General features: G+C 39.3%; 1 protein-coding gene and 1 non-coding gene across 4 annotated transcripts in view; one reads left to right on the top strand and one right to left on the bottom strand.

Moving 5' to 3' along the window:
- Positions 1-407: 407 nt before the first annotated feature.
- LOC103179593 (protein tyrosine phosphatase type IVA 2) overlaps positions 408-22,184 on the bottom strand; it is a 42,604-nt gene continuing 20,827 nt past the window's right edge. Inside the window, exons 1-6 of one of the 3 annotated variants that reach the window (XM_007894964.2) lie at positions 21,424-21,481; positions 18,435-19,033; positions 15,495-15,587; positions 5,600-5,730; positions 1,064-1,138; positions 408-896 (exon numbers count right to left, since the gene is read on the bottom strand). In XM_007894964.2, the coding sequence (XP_007893155.1) occupies positions 788-896; positions 1,064-1,138; positions 5,600-5,730; positions 15,495-15,587; positions 18,435-18,530 (504 nt within the window). In that variant the 5' untranslated portion in view covers positions 18,531-19,033; positions 21,424-21,481 and the 3' untranslated portion in view covers positions 408-787. Of the gene's footprint in view, positions 897-1,063; positions 1,139-5,599; positions 5,731-15,494; positions 15,588-18,434; positions 19,034-21,235; positions 21,366-21,423; positions 21,482-22,184 lie in introns of those variants that run through there. The other 2 variants (XM_007894963.2, XM_042338415.1) reach the window with 2 other exon arrangements.
- On the top strand, positions 13,793-13,864 carry trnae-cuc. Its single transcript has one exon. It is a non-coding gene; the product is annotated as a tRNA-Glu (tRNA).

Below are 22,184 nucleotides of genomic sequence, written 5' to 3'. Positions count from 1 at the left end.
CAAGTCACTATTTCTGCTATGAAGTGAGAAACTCTGTGTAGTTAAACCAGCTGAAGACGACTGAACTCATCTCTCTTTCTTTCTCAACACACACAAACACACACACACAATTCACGTATAGTTTGAGATCTCAGTCAGTGCTGGAACTCAACAATTAACTCCAGAAAATACTAACTCACAGAGGTCCTGCAGCCTGGTAATCTTGCACACATAATGGTGAAGATTGTCACTACATAGGAGTTCTACAGAAATGACCTCAGTGTTTCTGGTGAAAAATTGTTTAAGAAAACCTAAAATTACAGACATTTGTACAGATTTAATTCTTTCTTTAAAAAAAACTGACACCAAAACAGAGATTATTCTCAAAAATTGGCATTACCAATGTCCAGAAATCAAATACAATACAATTACAGTGCCAGATTTCATCTTTTATTTCTCCTGCCTGCTGTTACCAGAGGGATAAACTATTGCATCGAACCATATCCTCAGGAAGTCTTTGTGCAACGCTAATGAGTTTTACAAAAGATGACAGCGGAGTTTTGCACAGACATAATCTCAGCCTCTTTTACACAGAGGCAATGAATTCATTACAGACCGTTTAAGATGCAACACCTCCCTGATAAGATCGATCGTAATATGAAAAATACACAATTCCTTCACCACAAAGACACAAGATTTTGTTAAAAATTCGCTTCCAAGATTGAACAGTCCCGACTTCACCACGTCGTGGATATCGCTCGATTTCTGTGTTCACTTCACCAGGGTGTTGACAATCCGGAGGCAATCTCTACTGGATGCAGCAGCTGGGGGTTTCGTCTTTGAAGCGCAAACGCATTTTTGGCCGATATTTCTCGAGGTAAAGTAGTTGCTTTGAATTAAAAGCTCCACGTCTTTTCCTTAAATGAAAAAAAGAGTTCTCGTACTTGCACGTAATAAAATAAACAAGTGAAAAGTACTAACTGCATTCTTAAGCTCTGCATTAAAAATGTCCAGGAAGGACTATGTCAGTTAACTAAATTGAAAACGATAGATTCTCTTTTGCAGCCTTGTACAGTTTACTTACTGTCGTATAAACTGAACTGCGTCTTCATACAGCATTCCACACTCAATCAAAGCTAGTGCAACGAGAACTGGAGCTCTGCAATACAAGAAAAAGAAAAATAAGTCAGCAACTTCATTCTGAACAAGACGGGCTGAAGAGACGAGCGAAAATTGCTAACTTATTCCAGTTTTTAATTCAGCAGACCATATTAAAAATACCTGAAAACCAATAGGTAAGGCTACTTACCTGTAGAGTACTTATACATCGTCTATACATTATAGGGTTCACACTGCAATTGGACATTTTCAAATAACTCCCCTTTTAAGTCATTTCTTTGTCGCTATACAATGTGTCAGGCAACGTCCCAACCGTACTGTGTCCAGCAGGTGCAACTCACTGGCAGGCACTCATTGCATTTAGACCCGAGTGAATTGTGAAATTCTGTGCACTGGCTGCAAAACAACAAAGGGCTCGGTGGGCTTCTTTACCTCAGAACCTCCACTAAAAATGAGGGAGCAGGAATATTCTCGGTAAGGGACGGTGTACTTGAAGAATCAACACTGATTTGGGGAATGGACTTTATGATTGAAAAATTCTTTAAAGTGTTTCAATGTTTGCCATCATGACTGGAAGCAACGATAATCATTTCCAGGTATTGTAAAGGCGAAGCGCACTTTACAAGGTACTTGAAACACAGGTTTCTTACAACCCCCCGAGTCATTTTTCTGTCTTTTGAAAGCTTCATTGTGATTCACAGCTTGAAATCTGAGCTTTGACACAAAGCAAACTGAGCAGCGCCGAGGACTCAAGTTATGTACACAGCAGGGAGTCACATGAGAAATCATTTGGTGGAAAAGGAATTTCTTAAAAGGGGAGGTGTTCCTTCTTAAGAAATCTCCCCGCAATCCAGATCCAATGAGAACTTAATCCTGTGGTTTGTGGAGGATGGTTTAAAAAAAATGCTTACCAAAAAGTACGATTAAATTCCATAAATCAAGCCAAATTCATTATCCAATCACTAGCAGAACATTAACTAAGTTGCTCCCGCCCTACACATGGTGTCCTTTATAAAAACAGCAGCAGCACTATCAATCTTTAAAAATGTCAGAGAATGGTGTTAAACCTGTAACAAAGGATTATACAAGCATTATATATCTGGCGCACTGTGGAGTGAATGGTGCAAATGCTCAGCGAGACTGAAAAGGTTTCATGGTGAATTTAAACCTTTGTGGAAATCCAGAAATACCCAATTGGGACAAAAGGTAAGAAACAATAGTGTCATTCATCCTTTACTTCAACAAGATAAGGCTGAATTTTTCACGATCAATATGTAATGAGATGGTCAAGTGTAAAATACTATCTGTAATTGCAGTGGTTGTAGGTATTAAGTGATCCCTCAATGTTACTGACAGTTGTAGTTGTAGATGTAAGAACTGATGGCAGTCGCACGCTGCCACCAGTGTCAGCCTAGCTCAGTTGGTTGCACTCTTGCTTCCGAGTCAAACGATTGTGAGTTGAATCCACTTGAACTCACAAATTCTAAGCTGATACTCCAGTGCAGTACTGGGGATGTGCTGCGTTGTTCGAAGTGCCAACCTTCAGATGAGACATTAAACTGGGGTCCCGTCTGCCTGTTCAGGTGGACGTCACAGATCCCATGGCACTACTCGAAAAGAGAAGGGAGTTTCTCCTGATGTCCAGATAAAAATCAAGTCATTCATTTCATGGATGTTTGTGGGATTCACCTACAAATACAGTCACTCTACTTCACAGTAACTGCTGTGGCGGCGAAGTTTGGAATTAATTTAATTTTGTGTATGGTGGCGCTGGGGAGACCAGCGAGGAGGACATTGGAATAGTCCAACCAGGAAGTGACAAAGGCATGGACAAGGGTTTTGGCTGTTTTGATTGTGAGATACGGATAGATGTGGGCTATGTGACGCAGATGGAAAAAAGCAGTCTTGGTCGGGGAAGGACAGTGGAGTACAAAAGGAAAGCTGGGGATCGAACCTGAAGCCCAAGATGCACACAGGTTCGGTGAGTCTGAGGGAGAGCCCAGGGAGGCTGAAGAATTCAGACCCGCAGGAGAGAAAATGGTCAAAAGAATAAAAACATAGCTTAGTGAGGTAGTTGGCAGTTAATCAGAAAAAAGTCTCATACAATGTACAATTTCTAATCCCGTGAAGAGGATGTAACACAAGTTCAATTTACTGGTGATTCAGCTTCTGCAAACTCCATTGTGCATCTAAGTCTTCTCCCCTGTAGCTCCTGACAGAATGGAAAATTGTTCGAACGCAATTGCATAAAACCAAGCTGCTATAAGGTATGAAATAATCATCTTTGCCGACTGCTCTTCACAGGACAGCACCTCGTCACATACAACAGCTTAGCTGAAATCAGGAACTTATTGTGTGTAATTACAAGTAAGCATCTGTCATGCTGTTGCACAACACATTGGATCTAGAATGCATTGGTTGCTACTGCACTGGGTCAATGCCCATGTATAACTAGGTAAAATAAAACATTGTGTAAGGTGAAGCATAGTCAGGATTTCCTAAACTTTCTACAGAATGCAAAATCAATTCATTAGATATTAGCCTTTCTTCTACACTCTTTGGAACTCCATCCCGTAGTCCCACAACACGCTCCCTCCTTCAACTCGTTCAAAGTCTATCTCAAGAAGGAACTTTTTGACCCCCGCTTTAAATTATCTTTCTCCTCCCCACCCACCTCGGCTCCCAGCCTCCAGTACTGTTAACCATCTTGGGCAACCTCCCAACGTGAAGGCAGTTACCATAAGTATAAATTCATATTGTAGAAGCAAATATTTTTTTAAAAAAAAAGTTGGAAATCTCAAACAAAAATTAATGGGTGGGGGCGAAATCGAATAGGTCAATCCAAAAGTAAGTGATGGGCTAACAGAGTACGACCCTTCCATCAGAGTTTTGTGTCTTAGAATTTGAGTGCTAGGTCAGATAAATGAGCTGCTTATTATTGTGCAAGTTAGATCAGAAGTCAGCAGCAACAATGCCTCTGTTTCGGGAGACATGCAGCTACTTCAGAGGAGAAAGGACAGAAGCCCTGTTGTCTGCGCAAGTTGTGTAAAATAATGTAAATATCACCAGCAATGGCTGGCATTTCCTTTGACTTTTCAAAATGTATACATAATACTTAGAAAAGATTAAATATACTTCTCAAGTGATCTGATGAGCAATATCTCCATTGTTTCCAAAGAAAACAAAGCATGTGCAAGAACAAATCAGTGTTCAAGAATACTTTGTTCCTTCCCCGTCCATTCTCTTTGCCCTCTCATTCATCTGCACCAGATAATAGATTCTTCAATGCAAGTGACTGAGGTTGTGGTTCTATGGTACACAGACGCTGGGATGTATTATGGGCTAATGCAACAATTGCAAGGGTGACTTCTCTTCCAAATCCTCAGACACCCCAAAGAAATCAAACGGTAAAAACCTGGTACCATTGTCATTAAGGGGGCAAAGACAGAACTGGTCAGATATCTGTTGGTCTGAATGTACCAATGGTTCCCAGCACATCCACTGTCTTAATCTAAACAGGTGTTCATGTTCGGTATTGTTTTTTTTACAAAATGTACTCCAATACTCAATGGAATTGGGAGAGAAAACAACTTGAAGCCAGACAGCAAATGCCAGCCTACAGGAGGGATCCATGCAGGCAGGTCAAATGACACAGCCTTAGATTACAATATTCATAGATTTCACCCACAATATATGCAGTCAATTCACTTTATGGTATATTCTGTGAAGCACATTGAGACGTCTCAAAGACGTGATAAGGCGCTATATCAAATGCAAGGATTATTATATCATCTCAATGGGGAAACTAGTCAATAACTCACCAAGATCAGAAATTCACGAGGCAAGGGCAGCTCATTACTTGATGGCTATGCACTAATACACTGATACAATCTCCGGCAGGCTGTTTTGAAAAGAGGCATCAGGTGTGAAAGAGTTCAAACTCGAAAATAAGTTGTTTAAAAAAAACTGGAACAATTGGCACAGGACCAGGATTCATAGAATGGTAAGCCATATCCAAGGTCACCCCTCATGCCTTTGTTTTCGTTTTCTTGGAGACACTGACTTACACTCAAGTATCCTCAAGGACTTTATCAGGTGAGCCTAGCCAATAAGTACATGTCAACAGGCTACACAAATTTTTCATCATGGGCCATTGGATAGTGATCAGGCACCTTGGATGATTTCCCCTTTCTCAGTCCCATGACACCGAGGCTCGGACACTACAGCTATCAATCAACTCAGTACAGACCAGCCTGGACCATCATCTTATACACATGATTTAATTAACTAAGGACCTACATGCCCACTGAAAAATAAATATGACAAAGTACCATGGTGTATGAGAGAAAGAGCAAGAAAGAGAGAGACACACACACACACACACACACACACACATAAACACGAGTATCACCATCGCCTATTCCCACTTTTAGCAATGCCAAGGACACAAGTTTAAATAAAGTCAACTCAATATAGTATACGTAAACTAAATGTGACTTACCGTCCCAATCCTGCTACACAGTGCACAGCAATGCAACATCCTGGCTCTTCACGGAATCTTGATTTTAACAGACTGAACCAGTCATCCACAATCTGAGTAGGGGGTGGGGCACCATCATCAAAGGGCCAATCCTAAAATACAATATAAATGATAAGATTCACTCAGCATGGATTATAATAAACACCAGTATCGACTTGCATTTATTTAGCACTTCTCAAACAGAAACAAACACATGAAGCTTTCCTTATTGCAACGATTGGTCTATCCAGGTACAGATGAACACTGTATAGTGAAGAGCTGGTTTGAGATCAATATGTACACCAGAAGTGCTAACACGGGTCAAAGCAAAAAATGTAAACCAAAATGAGATTGTATGTACAATTAAGATAAAACCAAATTATCCTCAAATCCTAAATCAAAAGGCATTTAGCCTATGAACTCGAGTCCCAATGTGGGGCTTTCACAGGAGACTGCACCACTAACTGAGCCAGACTGACAACTCTGTAATATCACCACAATAAGATGAGCAACGCCACTGTCAATCTGTATCGTAATGTGCATTTTATAATTTGCCCTTTTAAAGGTGTCTAGGATTTAAGACGACTGCACTCCTTCCGCTGCAGTCATCTTCTCATACTTGGGATATTGCTTTTATAAATGATAATCCCAACAGCCGAGTATATTGGCTCTTCAAAGTAACTAAAAAACAGACAGTGTCCTCGATCACAGATCTCACTTATACTTCTAGAAGTAATGTGACTCAGTTCCAACAGTAGTGATTCAAAGAGAGAACAGGCACTCATATTTCCATAATTGTTAAAGAGTATAGGAGAGATTTGTGTACATGCAACTCAGCATATTCAAAGAGCTCCACTAAACAGCAGCAATTATTAAAGATTTAATGAAGATTGTTTAAAAGTTCTTTTAAAATTACATATAGTAAAATCATGTTCATACAGTCAGTGTACAAGGTCAAATCCCCTTATAACTGAATCAATGTATTCTGAACCCTATTTATACTAAAATTTTAGCATCAATTTGATGCAAAAATACTGAATCAATGTTATCTCCATTAATTGACCAACCCCACTGCGCACAAGCAAGTGTGAAAATAAGCATCATGAAAACACAGCAGCTACTGCGAGCCAAAATGGTCATCTATTAAGAATTACATCTGTTAACAGCAACACATTGCGACAGCCATTATTTCTCTCTCACATATTGAAGCCTTAACTGATAAATCCATGATTGTTTATGGGACACTGCTGTGCGCAATTGGCTTCCGCGTTTCCCCACACATATAAAAAGAAAAACAGTCAATTTACTTTATAGTATATTGTGTGAAGCGCTTTGAAATGTCTAGAAAATGTAAGGATTATTATTTATTTATTATAAATGTAATGAGTTATCATCTGCCCACACCAAAGCAGGATTTTCTTGGAAATATCACACAATTTACTAGCGATGGCATAAATTTACTATTGAGGAGATATCCCTAATAGAAAGTGTAATCAGATGTATTGAAGCAGAAAAATCCTACAGTTGAAGGATTTGAAGCATGCAACTAACTGTGCAGCTCAGGCAGAGCACCACAGAGTCAAACACGTGATACTTGTGATAACATTCACTAAAGAAATTTACAGAAATTATTCCTGTAATAGAATGATAATAGATTGTGAATTACAGTTGAACATATTAGCACTGAAGTACTTGGTAGATTCAATTGCTAATAATTATATTAAAAACAAAACTGACAGCATTAAATACTTAGCTAGGAGACTAGAACCAACGAGTGCGACTCTGTCGCTCTGAGTATCTTTTACATGGCACACTCACTCACATTGAGCTAATACGATCACTCTGGAACTAGGTACAAAGAATGCTCTGTAACACGCAGTCAAGAATCAGAATACGGCTACTATTTAAAGTGCTGGATCACAGCCCAGATTACGAAGAAGCCCTCAGTTAGTTTAGTATTTGCATGGTTTTAAGTAAGCAGAAACTGAATCCTGGTCCTGAGTTTGTGAATGACGTACCAAACACAAGCAGGCAGCCTCAATTCATGACAATCTTCAAATCGCACTTGAACACTTTCCATTTTGACTGTACCTATGATCAGTGTCCCTTTCTTCCCGGCTCAAAGTCTGCCTCTGTTCAGCGCTCTGAAACACTACCACACGTAAAGGGCACTACATAAATGCAAGTTATTATTAGATGTGAAGTGATTTTTGATGGGGTGCGAGGAGGGATGATTTCTAGGAATATCCCAATTTAGAAACTGGTACAATTCTTGAAACTATTAAGGAATGATTGGATAAGTAATCTAATTCAATGCTGTGATATTTTCCTGCCTCAGCAAAGAGGACAAGAGCAAAGAGGTTGAATCAATGAGCGGTTTCTCTTCCCACTGCATCAATGCATTAAAACAGGCCAGAGTTTAATACTATCCATTCCTTTCAGCAACATGTCAGCATGAAAAGGCCATCCATCTAACTTCATTCGATCATTTGAGCCTTTCTTCTGGCTTTCCCAATGAATCTGCTGAATATGCATTAACTATATTAAAAGCACATATTTGACTAAATATACACTGTACAAGGAAGTATTGAAATCCACAGTTCAGCAAAACTGTATGTATTGCACAAGGGAACTACACACACAGCAGGTTGTGATTTTCTGTCTAAGGTGAGCCAAGCCAGTTTCAAAAATATTTCTATTATTGCTGTGTGCAAATTAGTTGTCGTGTTCACCTGCAAAATACAGCTACTATACTTTATACTAAACCCTGTGATCACTTTGAGATCATCTCCTGACGTGGAAGGTGCTGCATCAAAATATTCATTATTTATTTTTCTAATTTTCTCCTCCAGTGGCTCTCTGTTCCTGGTCCCCGGCCTCCTCTTGCTGAGGCTTAGTTGCCCATTGGAATGCCATCCAAGTTGCCATTACTCACGAGCAAGTGTTAGCAGTGAGCATGAGCTGGTTGCTCAACTGTAGAGAGAATCATCCCCTCTCCTCACCTGGCTGTCACAGAGACAAGCAGTAGAACGCTGATTTTACTCTCTCTTAACCTGGGAAAGTTGGAACCAATTTAGCCTCTCCACGCAGCTCCAACTGAGGCTAGCAAGCTCAGCATAGACCAGGCATTGAACCAGTAAGCTCCGAGAACATAACCTTCTGCTAGTCCCTAATTTATGATTAGTTACAATTACCGAAAATTTCTATATAAGAATACTTACTGTTTTTAATTACTGTTTCCTGGATATTTTAATTTTTTTCTCCCATTTGACAATTACTAATTTGCCTTCCCTTGTCTCAGTCCCTATCTCATGCTCAATGTGATCCAAACCCCTTAACCAAAGCCCATTTATCACCTTGCCATCTATAATGCACTCTTCACCAGCCTCTCCAGCTCCACATCCACAAGCTTCAGTTCACCTAACCCTAAAGAGTGGCCACTCATATTTTCACCCACTCAGCCCCATCCTCGCCAAGCTCCATCGCCTTCCAGCAGACCTTCTCAGATCACTACGCTAACCTACAAAATTGTACTTCCTCACACCCTCCCTAGCTATGTGACCTTCTCACACTCAGTCCTACTCACCCCCTTCATCCATCCAAGAAACTCAGGCCTACTTGGATTCTTTATCCCCTCTACCACAGCACTGGTCAAGCCTCCAGCCACCATACCCCTAGTTTGTGGATATCCCTTGTTAAGTCAAACCTTCTCCTCTTTATCAGGATTCTGAGCGCTCTGTGAAACTGCCTGAAGGGAGCTATATCAATGCAAATTGTTGCTGTATTTAAAAGCCCCTACCCGATTAACCCAAGCTTAGTCACTACCCTACTCCGCCATGATCAATAAAACAGATGATATCCTACCTGAAAGTCATTATATAAATGCAATTAGTTAAAATAATCCGTGCATTTGATCTAGCGCCTTATCATGTCATCAAAACATTTCAGTGCTTCACAGGATTTACAGTGTAATTCCTTCTGAAGAGAAGGGACTACTTGCAAACGTAGCAACCATTACAAAGTGAATGACCAAATGGGCAGTGGTTCATTCTTCATGCAAACCCTTCATGATCTTGTGATATATCTTAACGTAAGTGGTATAAACTAACAGACCGAATAGAGAAATGCCCTCTCCTTCACAAGATTTGAAGCTTTTCTGCAAGAACTGCTTCGCACAGATGTTAAGCACAAGACGTCACTATCACTGGGTAGATCATGGAAAGGAATATACGGTAAAAATGACTCACAGAATTAAGCTATCTCTGTTCAGACAAAGGGAGAGCTAGATTAACTCAATGTTCAGAGAGTGTGATTTGGCTTACCAACAACATTACTACAGGCATGGTCACTATCCAGGATGACATTCAATGCTGTAAAAGGTAAAGAGGATCAGCTCAGTGGTGTATCGTGGCTCTGCCCCCACTGGATTCAAGTGGCATTAGTTACAAATTCCTGAACCAATATTGCAAAGTGAAAACTGGAAGAGCTTCCAAGTTCAACTGAAAATGTCAAAGCATTGGCAAAAAGGGGAATAAAGGATGGCCACTTCATCCACTTAATTAAATGTAAGTGTTAATTTTGGAAGCTGGAATTTTAATTAAAGGCTAAAGCAATACAGATGCAGTTTTTTTTAAATATAGTTTTCCTCTCTTCTCCCCCCACTCCTTTCCATGTTCTGAACACCTTGCCTGAAAATGCAATTTATGCTGCTATTTACTTCCACAGGCATTAGTACTTTGATAAGTTAACTAGTCAGTGAGTATTAAAATTCTGAGGGAATTGGAACCAGTCTGACCAGAAATTCAACTACCAAATGTATTGCACTTTCAAACATTGGTGGACATATTAAACACTGTGGTTAAACAATGAACCAAGTCAACTTTTGACTAATTAAGCAATTTAATGGTGTAACAGAGTTCTGCACATGTATTTTTCTAGAACTGACCAGATAGACAGCAATGTTCCTTTCCAGGATTATGCATTTCAAGACTTGTTAACATGCAATATCCAGCTGGCAGCGCATTCTAAGGCAACATCTGTCTTCATGTCAAACTATAACAATAAATCTAATTTGACAGAGGGTACATTCAAACCATTGACCATTCCCAGAATACCAATTCTTTCATACAATGAAGCAAAAAATGACTCCTATAATTCCTTATTCTGCAGTACTTATGTGGCTGGGAAAGGGGGTGGGGAGGGGAAGAGAAACACAGAAAAATATTTTCAGAAAGTGTATTTTATCCCTTTGAGGCACAAATCACAGTACAGCATGCCATTAGCTGGCAGAAGCTGATTACTGGTTGATGTGCGATTCCTGAGCATTAGCAGATTATAGGTTTATTCACTGCACTATATATAGAATATAGTTTGTGTAAATTGGCCACATTTAATTTTTAACAGTTTTGTGAGTGCATGAATCAGCGTACACCTAAAGTAAAAAAAAAATGTTTTTCAAAGACTGTCAGTAATTTTTCAAGTTTTCCTTTATTCTGTCATTCCAAGGAGACTACTGAATAGACGTCATGAACAGACTCCCACTCAAATGTACTGCAAAAGCCCGATAGAAAAAAAATGGCATTGACCTGAAATTCCATTTCAATCAGCTATAATCAGCTATCAACAATTCAGCAACTTTTTCAAGAAGGGAAGTGCAGAGAACACAGTGGGGGGGAGTGGGGGGGCTGAACTGGAAAATAGTGTTAATGCAACTTAAAAATACATGACCATTTAACTTCCAAGAATTTTGTTAGTTAATGCCTTGCATGTTGAATACCTTTGCAAGATACTGTAATGTATACTAACCTTTCAATCAATTCTTAAAATAAAAACAGAGCGTATATGACAAAAAAGTATTGATTTTTGAGGATTTAATTAAAATCCTGCTTTATAATAATAATATAAATATTGCCAAAGCTTTCTTAATTTGGTCAGTTTGGCTTTTTAATTTTTTTTTGACTTTGAGAGAAAGACTGAAGATAGTTTTGTTCCCCTGTGCCACATCACAGCCAAAGCCCACGGCATTCTGATTTCTGGGGCTCTACCAATTTTGCTCTGTATTCTACTGCTGGGAGGAGTAGAAAATGATTAGAACTTAATTTCCTGATTCAAATGAAATATAAAATTGCACAAAAGAAAATCTTGAGAAATATGGCACTTTAGGTTTGTTCCATAAGCTAAGATTTTCTTATCATTTTGTAATACTGCAACAGCAGGAGCCCTCCTTTGAAAATCGAACGTGTTTTATCTCTTAGGTACTAAAGTTTAGAGGTACTGTTGCAACCATACTTGGAAATGTTTGTTTACTCACCGCACCACAAACACAAGTGGAAATAAATAAATGGTAAATTTACACCAAATATCAGGTAACATTTGTAACTATCTGCCAAGAAATGGAAGCAAAATATTTGGGTTACTGAAAGCTAGATGCCTTGATGGGAGCTATCGCACCAGAAGGATGCAGCTTTAACAGATGTATAGTCAGATTTCCAGTGTTAAATTAATGAAGAGTAACTGAAATCTGGTAATCTGCTGTAGACAGATTTCCTTATGTATAAGCACTGAAAATGTCCAAGCAGTACAACAGTATTTTACTGGAACAGGCATTTATAAATTTAGATCTATGTCATGAGCACTGAAGGTCTCAATCCACTCTCCGTCCTCTTGATTTTTTTTTTGTCAGCCAGGTGTCGGACACGTGCAGATTCCCATTACTGTACTCAAGTCTCCAAGCCAGAATTTCATGCAAGCCACCTACACATGGAAATTCCGCCGCTGGAATGGAAAGCAGTTCTACCCAGAGGGACACACCCCACTTACCTGATTCCAGAGAGTATTAGACGCAAGAGTCTGCACTAGTGTACTGCTGGCATCTAACCAGCTAAAACCGCAGAGCTTGCCGTTGAGAACACTGCCTGGCAAACTTTCCACTGCTTATCCAGCTAGGACCAGCTACTAGTTAAGACTTTGGCTTGCAGAGTTAATGGAAGCTGAGTGAGATGATTCCCTGGCCCCAGTGACTGGATTGCCCTTCCAAGTCCCATCGATGAGCCAGGCTGACTGTGTTGTCATCAACAGTGCCCTGGAGTACTGCAGACCCACCTGGCTCAGGAACTGCACTACCGAGACTGCCACAGAGGGTTGGCTCAATTCTTACGTTCAGTTGCCAAACAGATCACCTCACATAAGTTAGAAACTGGTTGGTCATTTGATGTCCGACAAGCACAGATTCAAATCTTCACTAGGTGATGTTGAAAAAAAATACTTCAATTAGCTTGTTAGACAGCAGAAAAGACACATTTACACAAGTATCAATGAGACCACACAGATTTGTTTAATAAGAACAAGTTGGAAAAAAGGCAGGTGGCTGTATCCCTCAGCAGCTGCTCCTTGTAACATACGAGTTTAAAAATATTTGCATCAGGAAATTGCATTGATGGAACTGGGTGGTTCAACATTCCCAAGCGGCAGCAAAAGCTCTGAACGGAGCCTTTTTTGAAAGTGGAGATAGAAAAAAAAAGCCACAAATTTTAAAATCAAGAAACATTCAAATTCCTACAACATGCAGATACACATCCTTGTGAGAGCGCGTCACTTCTTTGCGTGTGCAGGCAACGTTTTCTGCATGCAAACTACAGGACTCAGCAAATAACCCTTCGATTGCTACAGGTACTTTGCATCTCTCAGCACACACAATATGTTTTGCAGGAATTATCAATCAGTTGAATCAGACTATGGAAATGAAAGGGCTGAAAATACAGTAAACCCCTGGATTACTGACTCCGGGTAGCTGGAATTCGTATCTTGCCAGACAAGATCTGAAATAAAAATTTAAAGAACTATTTCCGCGAGGCCCACACTGCCGCACTGAGCAGCCTCACTGTCCGTGCCAAACTTCACAGTGACCAGGGATGAGTCAGATTATATCGCATGAGCAGAAGATAGCTCATTCACTATCTTCTGCTCATGGGATTCAACCAATTAAGTGCCGAAAAATGCCGGTGCCAGATTCGTAATTTGCCAGAAATTCCACCTGGCGGACTGGATCTCCCCCCCTATTAGTTTTAGTGTATACGCAAATAAACCATAGTCGGAAACCCATAGCATTTACCAGAAACCATTAGTAATCCAGAAACATTGGTTTTTGAAATTGATTAATGAGCAAATTAATTGTAGAGTCCTATAGCTCAGTGGTTAGAGCACTCGCCTCTCAAGCGAGAGACCTTGGTTCGATTCCCAGTAGGACAAAACCTTGGGAAACTTTCCTTACTCCACACGCCTGATAATAATCCCTCAAGAAAAAAACAATAAATTGGTCACTTCAATCCACGACTGTTTGCAAAACACTGCTGTGAACAATTGGCTGCCGCGTTTCGCCCACAAACATACAGTCAATTCACTTTATAGTATATTCTGTGAAGCCCTTTGAGGCATCTGGAAGATTATTATTATTTTATTATAATTTGGTCCAATAACATGGACATTAAAAGCTACAGAATGTTTTTAACCATAGTACATCAGGAACATTCACTATCTTCTGCAAAAAAAGTTCAAATCATTGCAAGAATGGACAAGATTGCAGAGGATGCACAAGTCAAGCATAATGTTTTGACAGAAAATTTGGTCAACATTGGTGAAGAGTCAAAAAATATTCAATTGACCCAATCTCAATAAACATTGCCATAACCTAGTTTGACTGAATAAATATCATTTGTAAGGTTTACAATTAATAAGCGAGTTGCAATCAGCTTCATGGACAAGAGATGCTTATAATGCCAGTCATGGATTGTTCTATTTAACTAGTATGTGGTATAAGTCAGAGGGCTCACCTTGAGGGTGCTCAATACATAGGCCCAGCGCAAGTTCTGCTCTACGTGTAACACAAACCAGCCTGAATGTTGTCATATGTGCTTTTTCAATTGCCTTTGTGTAATATAAACCAGGCTAAACAATGGCTCATTTGTAACGCATACCAGGCTGAGCGCTGTACCATGTGTAACACAAAATAGTCTGAACGATACCTTATGTGTAACACATTCCCGCTGAAATGCTGACAAGATCACAAAACTGAATGTAGAAGGCCTTTCCACTTGAGCTCATCCTTTCAAAATACCCATCTTATCATCCTCCTATTACAGAATCAAGCTTTTCTTTAAATATAAAAACAAGCCCAGTGTCCCTATCTAAACAACTCTTCCTGTTAACCTTTCCAGTCATTAATTAAGATCTAGGTAAAGAAATGTTTCTTCTCTGTTCTGAAATTGCCTTTTGCAATCCTACACCTTGTTCTGTAGGCTTGGTACATCTGAAAGTATTGCGCTGGGTGTAATACATACCAGGTTCCGCACTGCCCTATACGCACTAGTTAAATAATTGGCCAAGACAGTTAGAATTATTTAACTAGTGCATATGATTTCAAAATTAAACTGGGATTCTTACTACCAATTATAAGGACATAAGAATTTGCTAAGTGAAAGAAGACTAAAGTTCCATCTAGTTCGCCTTCCACATCCTGGCAGTCGTGTTCCAAACTATACACTTTATCCTGAGATATTATTTTCTAGCAGAAATCGGTCTAATTTGCTCTTGAAACAAATGACATTTTCTGCTTCCACTGTCTCCCTAGGGAGCCTGTTCCATTAGGTTACTACTCACTTACTGAAGTAGTATTTCCGTAGATTTGTTCTAAATTTACCCCCTTTCAATCACAGACCATGTCCTCTGGTTCTACTGAATTCTGCTCAATTCTTTCCCCACATCCTTTTAAGGTGGAAATTCAGTGAGGTAGTCCTTATTTTACTACTCTACAGTACAGAATGGCAGAACATCGCTAAATCAATATTGTTTTTCTTAGTTATAATTCAGAAGAGCTACTCACCAAGACTTGGATGCCATCCTTTTCAATCGGAGACTTGTCGTAGGTTGCCTCACAAACTCGAACCAATGTGGTAACACCATACTTTTTGAGCTCCTGATAGAATAAAGATTTATGTTAAAGCAATACTATCTAAAGAAAATTCAGCTAAGTTACAGAGTTTTAGTGTATTTTGCAAAAACTGGCCATGGCTTATCCCGATCAAAATAAAACATATTATAGCGTGACCTAGATTTATACAAATAGTAATTATATAAGTGATAAATTCAAAGATATTAATAAAGGGAATTTCCATTATAACATGGCAAGCAGGTAGTAATGTCAGCAGTGACAAGGTGTCAGCTAGTCAGCACTGGAACCCAGGAACTTCCAATATAGTGCATCAGTATATTCGTGCTAAAGCGAACACGCACATAACCAGAGAACTTTGTAATATTTTGACACACTGCACGCGGTGTATCACAATATTACAACATTCACAACATATTACAACACTTAATGTGGCAGTATATTTATATATTTATAAGCTGTTTTGGTTGCAAAAACATTGTCATATTGTGTCATTAATGTGCAATGAAGATGTGCATGGTAGGTTAGTTATTAATATAATGGGGATTGGGAGCTTGTGGCACCTGGATGTGATGAGTTTCTGCGCTTGTGCCAAGAGCTCTGGGCGCTACCCTGAGCGAGGGGCACTTTATAAATGCAAGTCATTCTTGCTTGTGAGCCAGCAACTGTTTATTTCTCCGAGAGGATCGTATACGTTTGAAGGAAATCTAAACCTGTATCTCTGTAAATATTAATAAATAAGTAGTCACAAAAGTTTGAATGTGGCAGATAAACAGTCAATGTGACCTTTTACTAATGGATACAGTATTATGCAATTTATTATCTGCTGACAACCCCTACCGCCAATGTTCTCTCTCTGTAGTCCGTGGTGTGAAGCAGTAAAAACATCAGCATTTCAAACAAAGAGTCATGGCTGAAATTAGATCTGTGAAAAATTGACTAAGATTCCCATAAGCTAGTTTTGTAGAAATGCAAATATGATGCAGAAAGGGGAATTATTTCCCTTTTTCCCTTGGTTCAGCTATATCCGGATTATAATGGATGGTGGTAAAGAAAACTGCATAGCATAAAGACATACAAAACCTTGTTAAGCATTACCTCTTTGGTTTCATATTCTAACTCTTTCAATTAATAAAACCTTAATGTATTTTATTAGAACAATACATTCATTAGGAAACTAAGTGAGTGCAATCCTCATGTTCCCAACAGACGTCAACTATGAACTGTTTGCGACTGCCTGCAATAATTAAGAATCAATAAAAGAATTTGAATGCACTTTGGGCAAGTCATAAATGCAACTTCAGAATTTTGTATCGAAACACGTTATATTGGACTGTAATAAATAAAAATATTTACATTTGATACAGTGCCTTTCATGTCAGAAGGACTCAAAGCACGTCACAGGATTTCACTGTAAACCATAGTGGCTGTGTGTAATTTGTAGGAGGACGTTGGCAGCAAATATGCACATATAAATGCCCCACAAACAGTAATTAAGTGAACGATTAATTTTTTTCTGGAAAAATTGTTGACCAGGATACAGGGAGTATCTCCCTTCTCTTTAAAGATAGGATCATTAATATTGTGCAGATTTTCGATCAAATTTATCCCCAGCGCCTTGATAATTACACATGAAACATTTTTACACAAAATCTAAATGGCAAATGTTACCAATTCATGTGGATGGTTGTGGAAAAGACTGCGGGATATAGACGTAAAATTCTTTTTGAAGTTCGGCTTGGAAAGTGTCAAGTTTCAAACTCGATACAAATTATGCAGTGTGAAATTATATAATTCAGTCAAACGGATGAACTTGACTATATAAACACCATGTTCTTTTCTGCCATCTCCACTCAACCCTACCTCATTGACAGCAAGGCTCAAAAAGGAAAATGACACACGGAAACGACTTCAACCGAAGGGCGTTTACTATTAAGTAGCAGAATTAATCTCACAAGAAAGTCGACAAAAATAAAAGCACTGTGCCCAGGCAGTTGACACAAATGTCTTATCTATATCTGATCTCTTGATAGAAGGCAAGATGCAGCACAAACACTTGAGAGGGTGGGAAGTAATGAGTTAGAATTCACCCAGGTCTGATTAGGATCAGCTATTTTCCAACTGGGTGCCCTGCACTTTGAGTTTGAAACACAAGACGTTATATATAAATGATATGTAGGTTCCGCGAGACAAAACACCCCTATCCTTGCCAGGCTTCACTGACTCATAGGAACAGGAGTCGGCCATTCAGCCCTTCAAGCCTGTTCCACCATTCTATAAGATCATGGCTCATCTGTACCTCAACTCCAATTACCCGCCTTTGGTCCACATACCTTGATACCCTTACCTAACAAAAATCTATCCGCCTCACTCTTTAAAATTTGAATGCATCTAGCATCCACCGCCTTTTGAGGGAGATTTTCACAATGCTTTGTGTGAAAAAATGCCTCCTGATTTCACTCCAAAAAGGCTAAACTCTAATTTTAAGATCAAGATGCCTCCCCGTCCCACTGTTGATCAAGTTCAAGATCCTCATCCTAACCTTTAAATCCCTCGATGGTCTTGCCCTATCTACCTCTGTGACCTTCTCAAACCATACAAACCGTTCCTGCTCACCCCAATTCTTGCCTATTTTACTGGGTATATTGAATGAGTATATCTTTGTGCTGCACAAGTACTGGATTGTGTGCATAAAACGCATCCTCACACCTGTTGGAGGAGGCCTTTATGCAATTGAAGATAGTTTTAGATTCAGCCCAAAATGGAAAGGTGAACTAAGTCCAAATTGCATATGGATTTCAGCCTAAAACTATGCACCAATGCCTAACTAAATTTTGATCATCCAATATTTATATTCAACACCAATTTTCTTACCTCTGTGAACTTGTTGAGGGTAGAATTGGTTGGGTTGTGTGTGATGAGAAATCTCATACCATTAAAGGTGATTTCTACTGGGGCCGGACGGTTCATTCTGGCCACAAAGTCAAAAAGAATTTTTTTTAAAAAAATGAAAGGGAAAAATGAGGCTTTGAAATAACACAATGTGTTACTTTTCACTGCTGGCACTTGTGCTTTTACACCCTCGACTCAAACGAGTGAATTAAGTGCACGTGATGTAAAGTCCAGTTGTGACTGCCACTCTTCAGCTGGTCACTCCGTGCAACGGTGCTCCTTAAAGCAGCCAATGGCACATAAAACATCGAGCAGGTTTACCCCATCCAGGCGTGAAGGTCATCGAAAGAACAAACGTACTTTGCTTCTCACAGAATTATCCAATTTTGAAATCCAGTATCCAGATGAATCCCAGTTTGTCGTTGGCACTTTTCCGTTTAAGGTGGTTTCCTAGTGGAGTAGTTGAAAGAGGAGGGGCCTGCAGTTCACTTGTCTGCAAGGACGCCGTGCTGTGCCTGGCAATAGTCCCTGCTGCCCTTCAGAAACTCCATAAATGAGCAACCGGAAACACCACTGAATTGCTGTTGAAGAAAAAGAGCGGCTTAGTATACAATTGTAAAATTCAGAGTAATTTGTCCTTCAACTGTAGTTAAACTCATTTCAACCATGTCTACAATAATAATCCTTGCATCTGATATAGCGGTTTTCACGTCTTTGAGACGTCTCAAAGCGCTTCACAGAATATACTGTAAAGTGAATTGACTGTATATTTGTGCGCAAAATGCAGCAACCAATTCCGCACAGCAATGTGCCACAAACAATCGTGGATTGAGTGAATTATTATTGTTTTTTTCTTGAGGCATTATCATCAGGCATGTGGAGTAAGGAAACTTGCCCAAGGTTTCACGCTGCTGGGAATCAAACCCAGGTCTCTCGCTTGCGAGGCGAATGCTCTAACCACTGAGCTACAGGACTCCACTTTGAAACTAATGCATGAAAATTCAGAAGGCTGGAATTCGTAGATCATACTCTGAAAGATTGAAGTATTAAAAAAAAGTTTAACCCTGAAATACTATTCTCTTAAATGTCTTGCAAGTCCTTCAATATTTAGAAAGCTCATTTTCTAACCAGTTAATTTACCAGCTGAAATAGATATCTTAACATTAATATTTTGGAACTGAAAAATTACAAGTAATAATAATAATCCTTGCATTTAATACAGCGCATTGTTGAGATGTCTCAAAGCACTTCACAGGATTAACCGTTTTTGACAGCTAGCTTGTGCACAGCAACGTTCCACAAATAGCCATGAAGTAATGGCCAATAATCATGAATGATAATCAATATTATTTGGGGGATTTGTTGGCCAGGACACTGGAGAAACTTCTCTCTTTTCGAATAGTGCCAAGGGATATTTATCGTCCACCTGAACAAGCAGACAGGTTCCCGGTTTAACATTTCATCTGAAGGACTGCATCTCAGACAATCCCCACTCCACCCACCCCACCAGAACGGCAATGGAGTGTCAGTTTGGATATCCCCAAGTGGGGCTTGAACCCACAACCTTCTGACTCAGAGGCGAGCCAGGCTGACCCATAAGTGTAATATTATAATCATTAAACATGCCACCCTGATAGTTTTATTACATGCAGGATTATAATTGGGAGGCACTTGGGATAACCACCACAACCAACAACTGAGGTGCGAAGTTGTCGATCACGTGACAGACATCATCACAACCACAAAAGAAATCGCGATTTGTGATCGAAACAAAATACTAACATTGAATCTCATTACCTTATATTTTGTTTTTATAACTGTACAAATGCTCAGTTTCTTGAATGCTTTTTCTAAATAGACACTAGCAAAGCAAAGCTATCATAACCTACATTTAAAAAAGCGGACTAGTGTTAGAGCGACTGAGATATTAACTGTCGGTAATTAACAATCCTTACTCTTGCACCTTGCTCCCAAACCCTCCCAATTACACACAACAATCTTTCTCCACTCCAGTCTCAAAGTGCACAAACATCTTATATGATGATAATAAAATATGCATTTGAAGCCTGTACATTCAAACCATCTTCTGACCTGCAATTGCATTTTGTTTTTAACCAAAAAGTATATCAAATAATACATTTACCACCAATACCAATTGATAGTAAATTTAATATCATCATATATAAATTGTAAATTGGTGGAAGGGGAACAAATGCAGCAGTTTCTTCCACGTAAGGACCAAAAACTGTTATTCCCATCTAAGGTATTGTATAATATTTTGACACTTCAATTAATGAGCTACAGATTAATTTTTTGAAAAAGATCAATACTCTCAAAACAAAATGTCAAAACATAATTTGGTCGCTCAATCCACGACTGCCTGTGTGACACTGCTGTGCGAAATTGGCTGCCGCGTTTCGCCCACAAAATGTACAGTCAATTCACTTTACAGTATATTCTGTGAAACGATTTGAGACGTCTTGAAAACAGTATCAGGCGCTATATCAAATGCAAGGATTATTATTATTATAATAATAATAAAACCCCCATCATTTCCACCTCACAATTTGGGCAAAAAGAGATCTGTTATTTGATGCGGTATCATGCTAACCCCTCCCATCTCAAAGTAAGAAAAGCCACAGGAAATGGCCAATACTACAACTATTTAAAAAACAATTGCACTAAACATAATAAACCTTGCATTAAACATATAATCAAGTGGCAACTACGCCAAAAGCACAGGCGTTCTCAAAAGTGTGATTTAACAAGTATCCTGGCCCTACCTTCTACTGCAAGCCCTCTTCATTATAAGTCATTTCCAAAGCATGGACATAGGGGAAATGCAAAACCTGTACTTCTGATCTTAAAAGTTATCACCTGCTTTCAATTATTTAGGTTCAGAAATTAACCATAAAAGCCATCAGTGTGAAGCTCAGTTTCATGCTCAACCTTTTTGCTGGCACTAACTCACAGAGCTGCTGCAGATCTGGAAAGCAGCTCAAGTTCTGCAATTACGTGGCAAGATCTTGTCTCGATGAGTTACATTCCACACATATGCACCGCACATCCTTTCAGCAGAAGCTGCAAACTAGAAAGCTGCTTGTGTTTCATACTTCTAGAAAGTCACTGCCAATGTGTGTTCAGAATATGTCTCCAACACGGACAGCAACAGCTGAGCACTCTCCACTATTACGCTACACCTGTGCCCCAGAAAAGGTTACGTAGATCAGCTTTCAAAATATTTCCCTCTTGTGAGCACTATCTCAGATTCAATTTGTACCTTTTAAAAACAACTTGTATTTATATAGCACCCTTCACGTGAGGTAGCATCTCGGAGCACTTCCCCTGCATTTGGGTTGAATAGATCCGTTTACTCCAAACCCAGGAGAAAACAAAGAGTTATTGCTTCCTTCGATACCTCACTGCCTCGCTCATAGTACAATCTACTATTGATCCCCAGCTTCCAGTTCAAGCTGACTTCCTGTATGGTTTGTATGTATAGGAATCCTGATTAATCATGTACATGAATATAGATTTATAGTGCCTCTCTTTAAAATAATTATATCAGTGGTTTAAATAATGAGAAATGTAATTAATTTAGGAAAATGCCACAGTTAATTTGCACGAAAACCACCCTACAAGTAGTGAGATAAGCAGCCAATTTGCCTGAATGGGTGGTTGGGGGGGAATTAGAATACCCAGGAGAAAAAACTCTTTTTTTTGCAACAAACT

Source organism: Callorhinchus milii, unplaced genomic scaffold (assembly GCF_018977255.1).
Source record: "Callorhinchus milii isolate IMCB2004 unplaced genomic scaffold, IMCB_Cmil_1.0 Scaffold10, whole genome shotgun sequence".
In the NCBI taxonomy this organism is placed as follows: domain Eukaryota; kingdom Metazoa; phylum Chordata; class Chondrichthyes; order Chimaeriformes; family Callorhinchidae; genus Callorhinchus; species Callorhinchus milii.
Note: the sequence above shows the minus strand (reverse complement) of the source record. Positions and strands in the feature narration are given on the sequence as shown.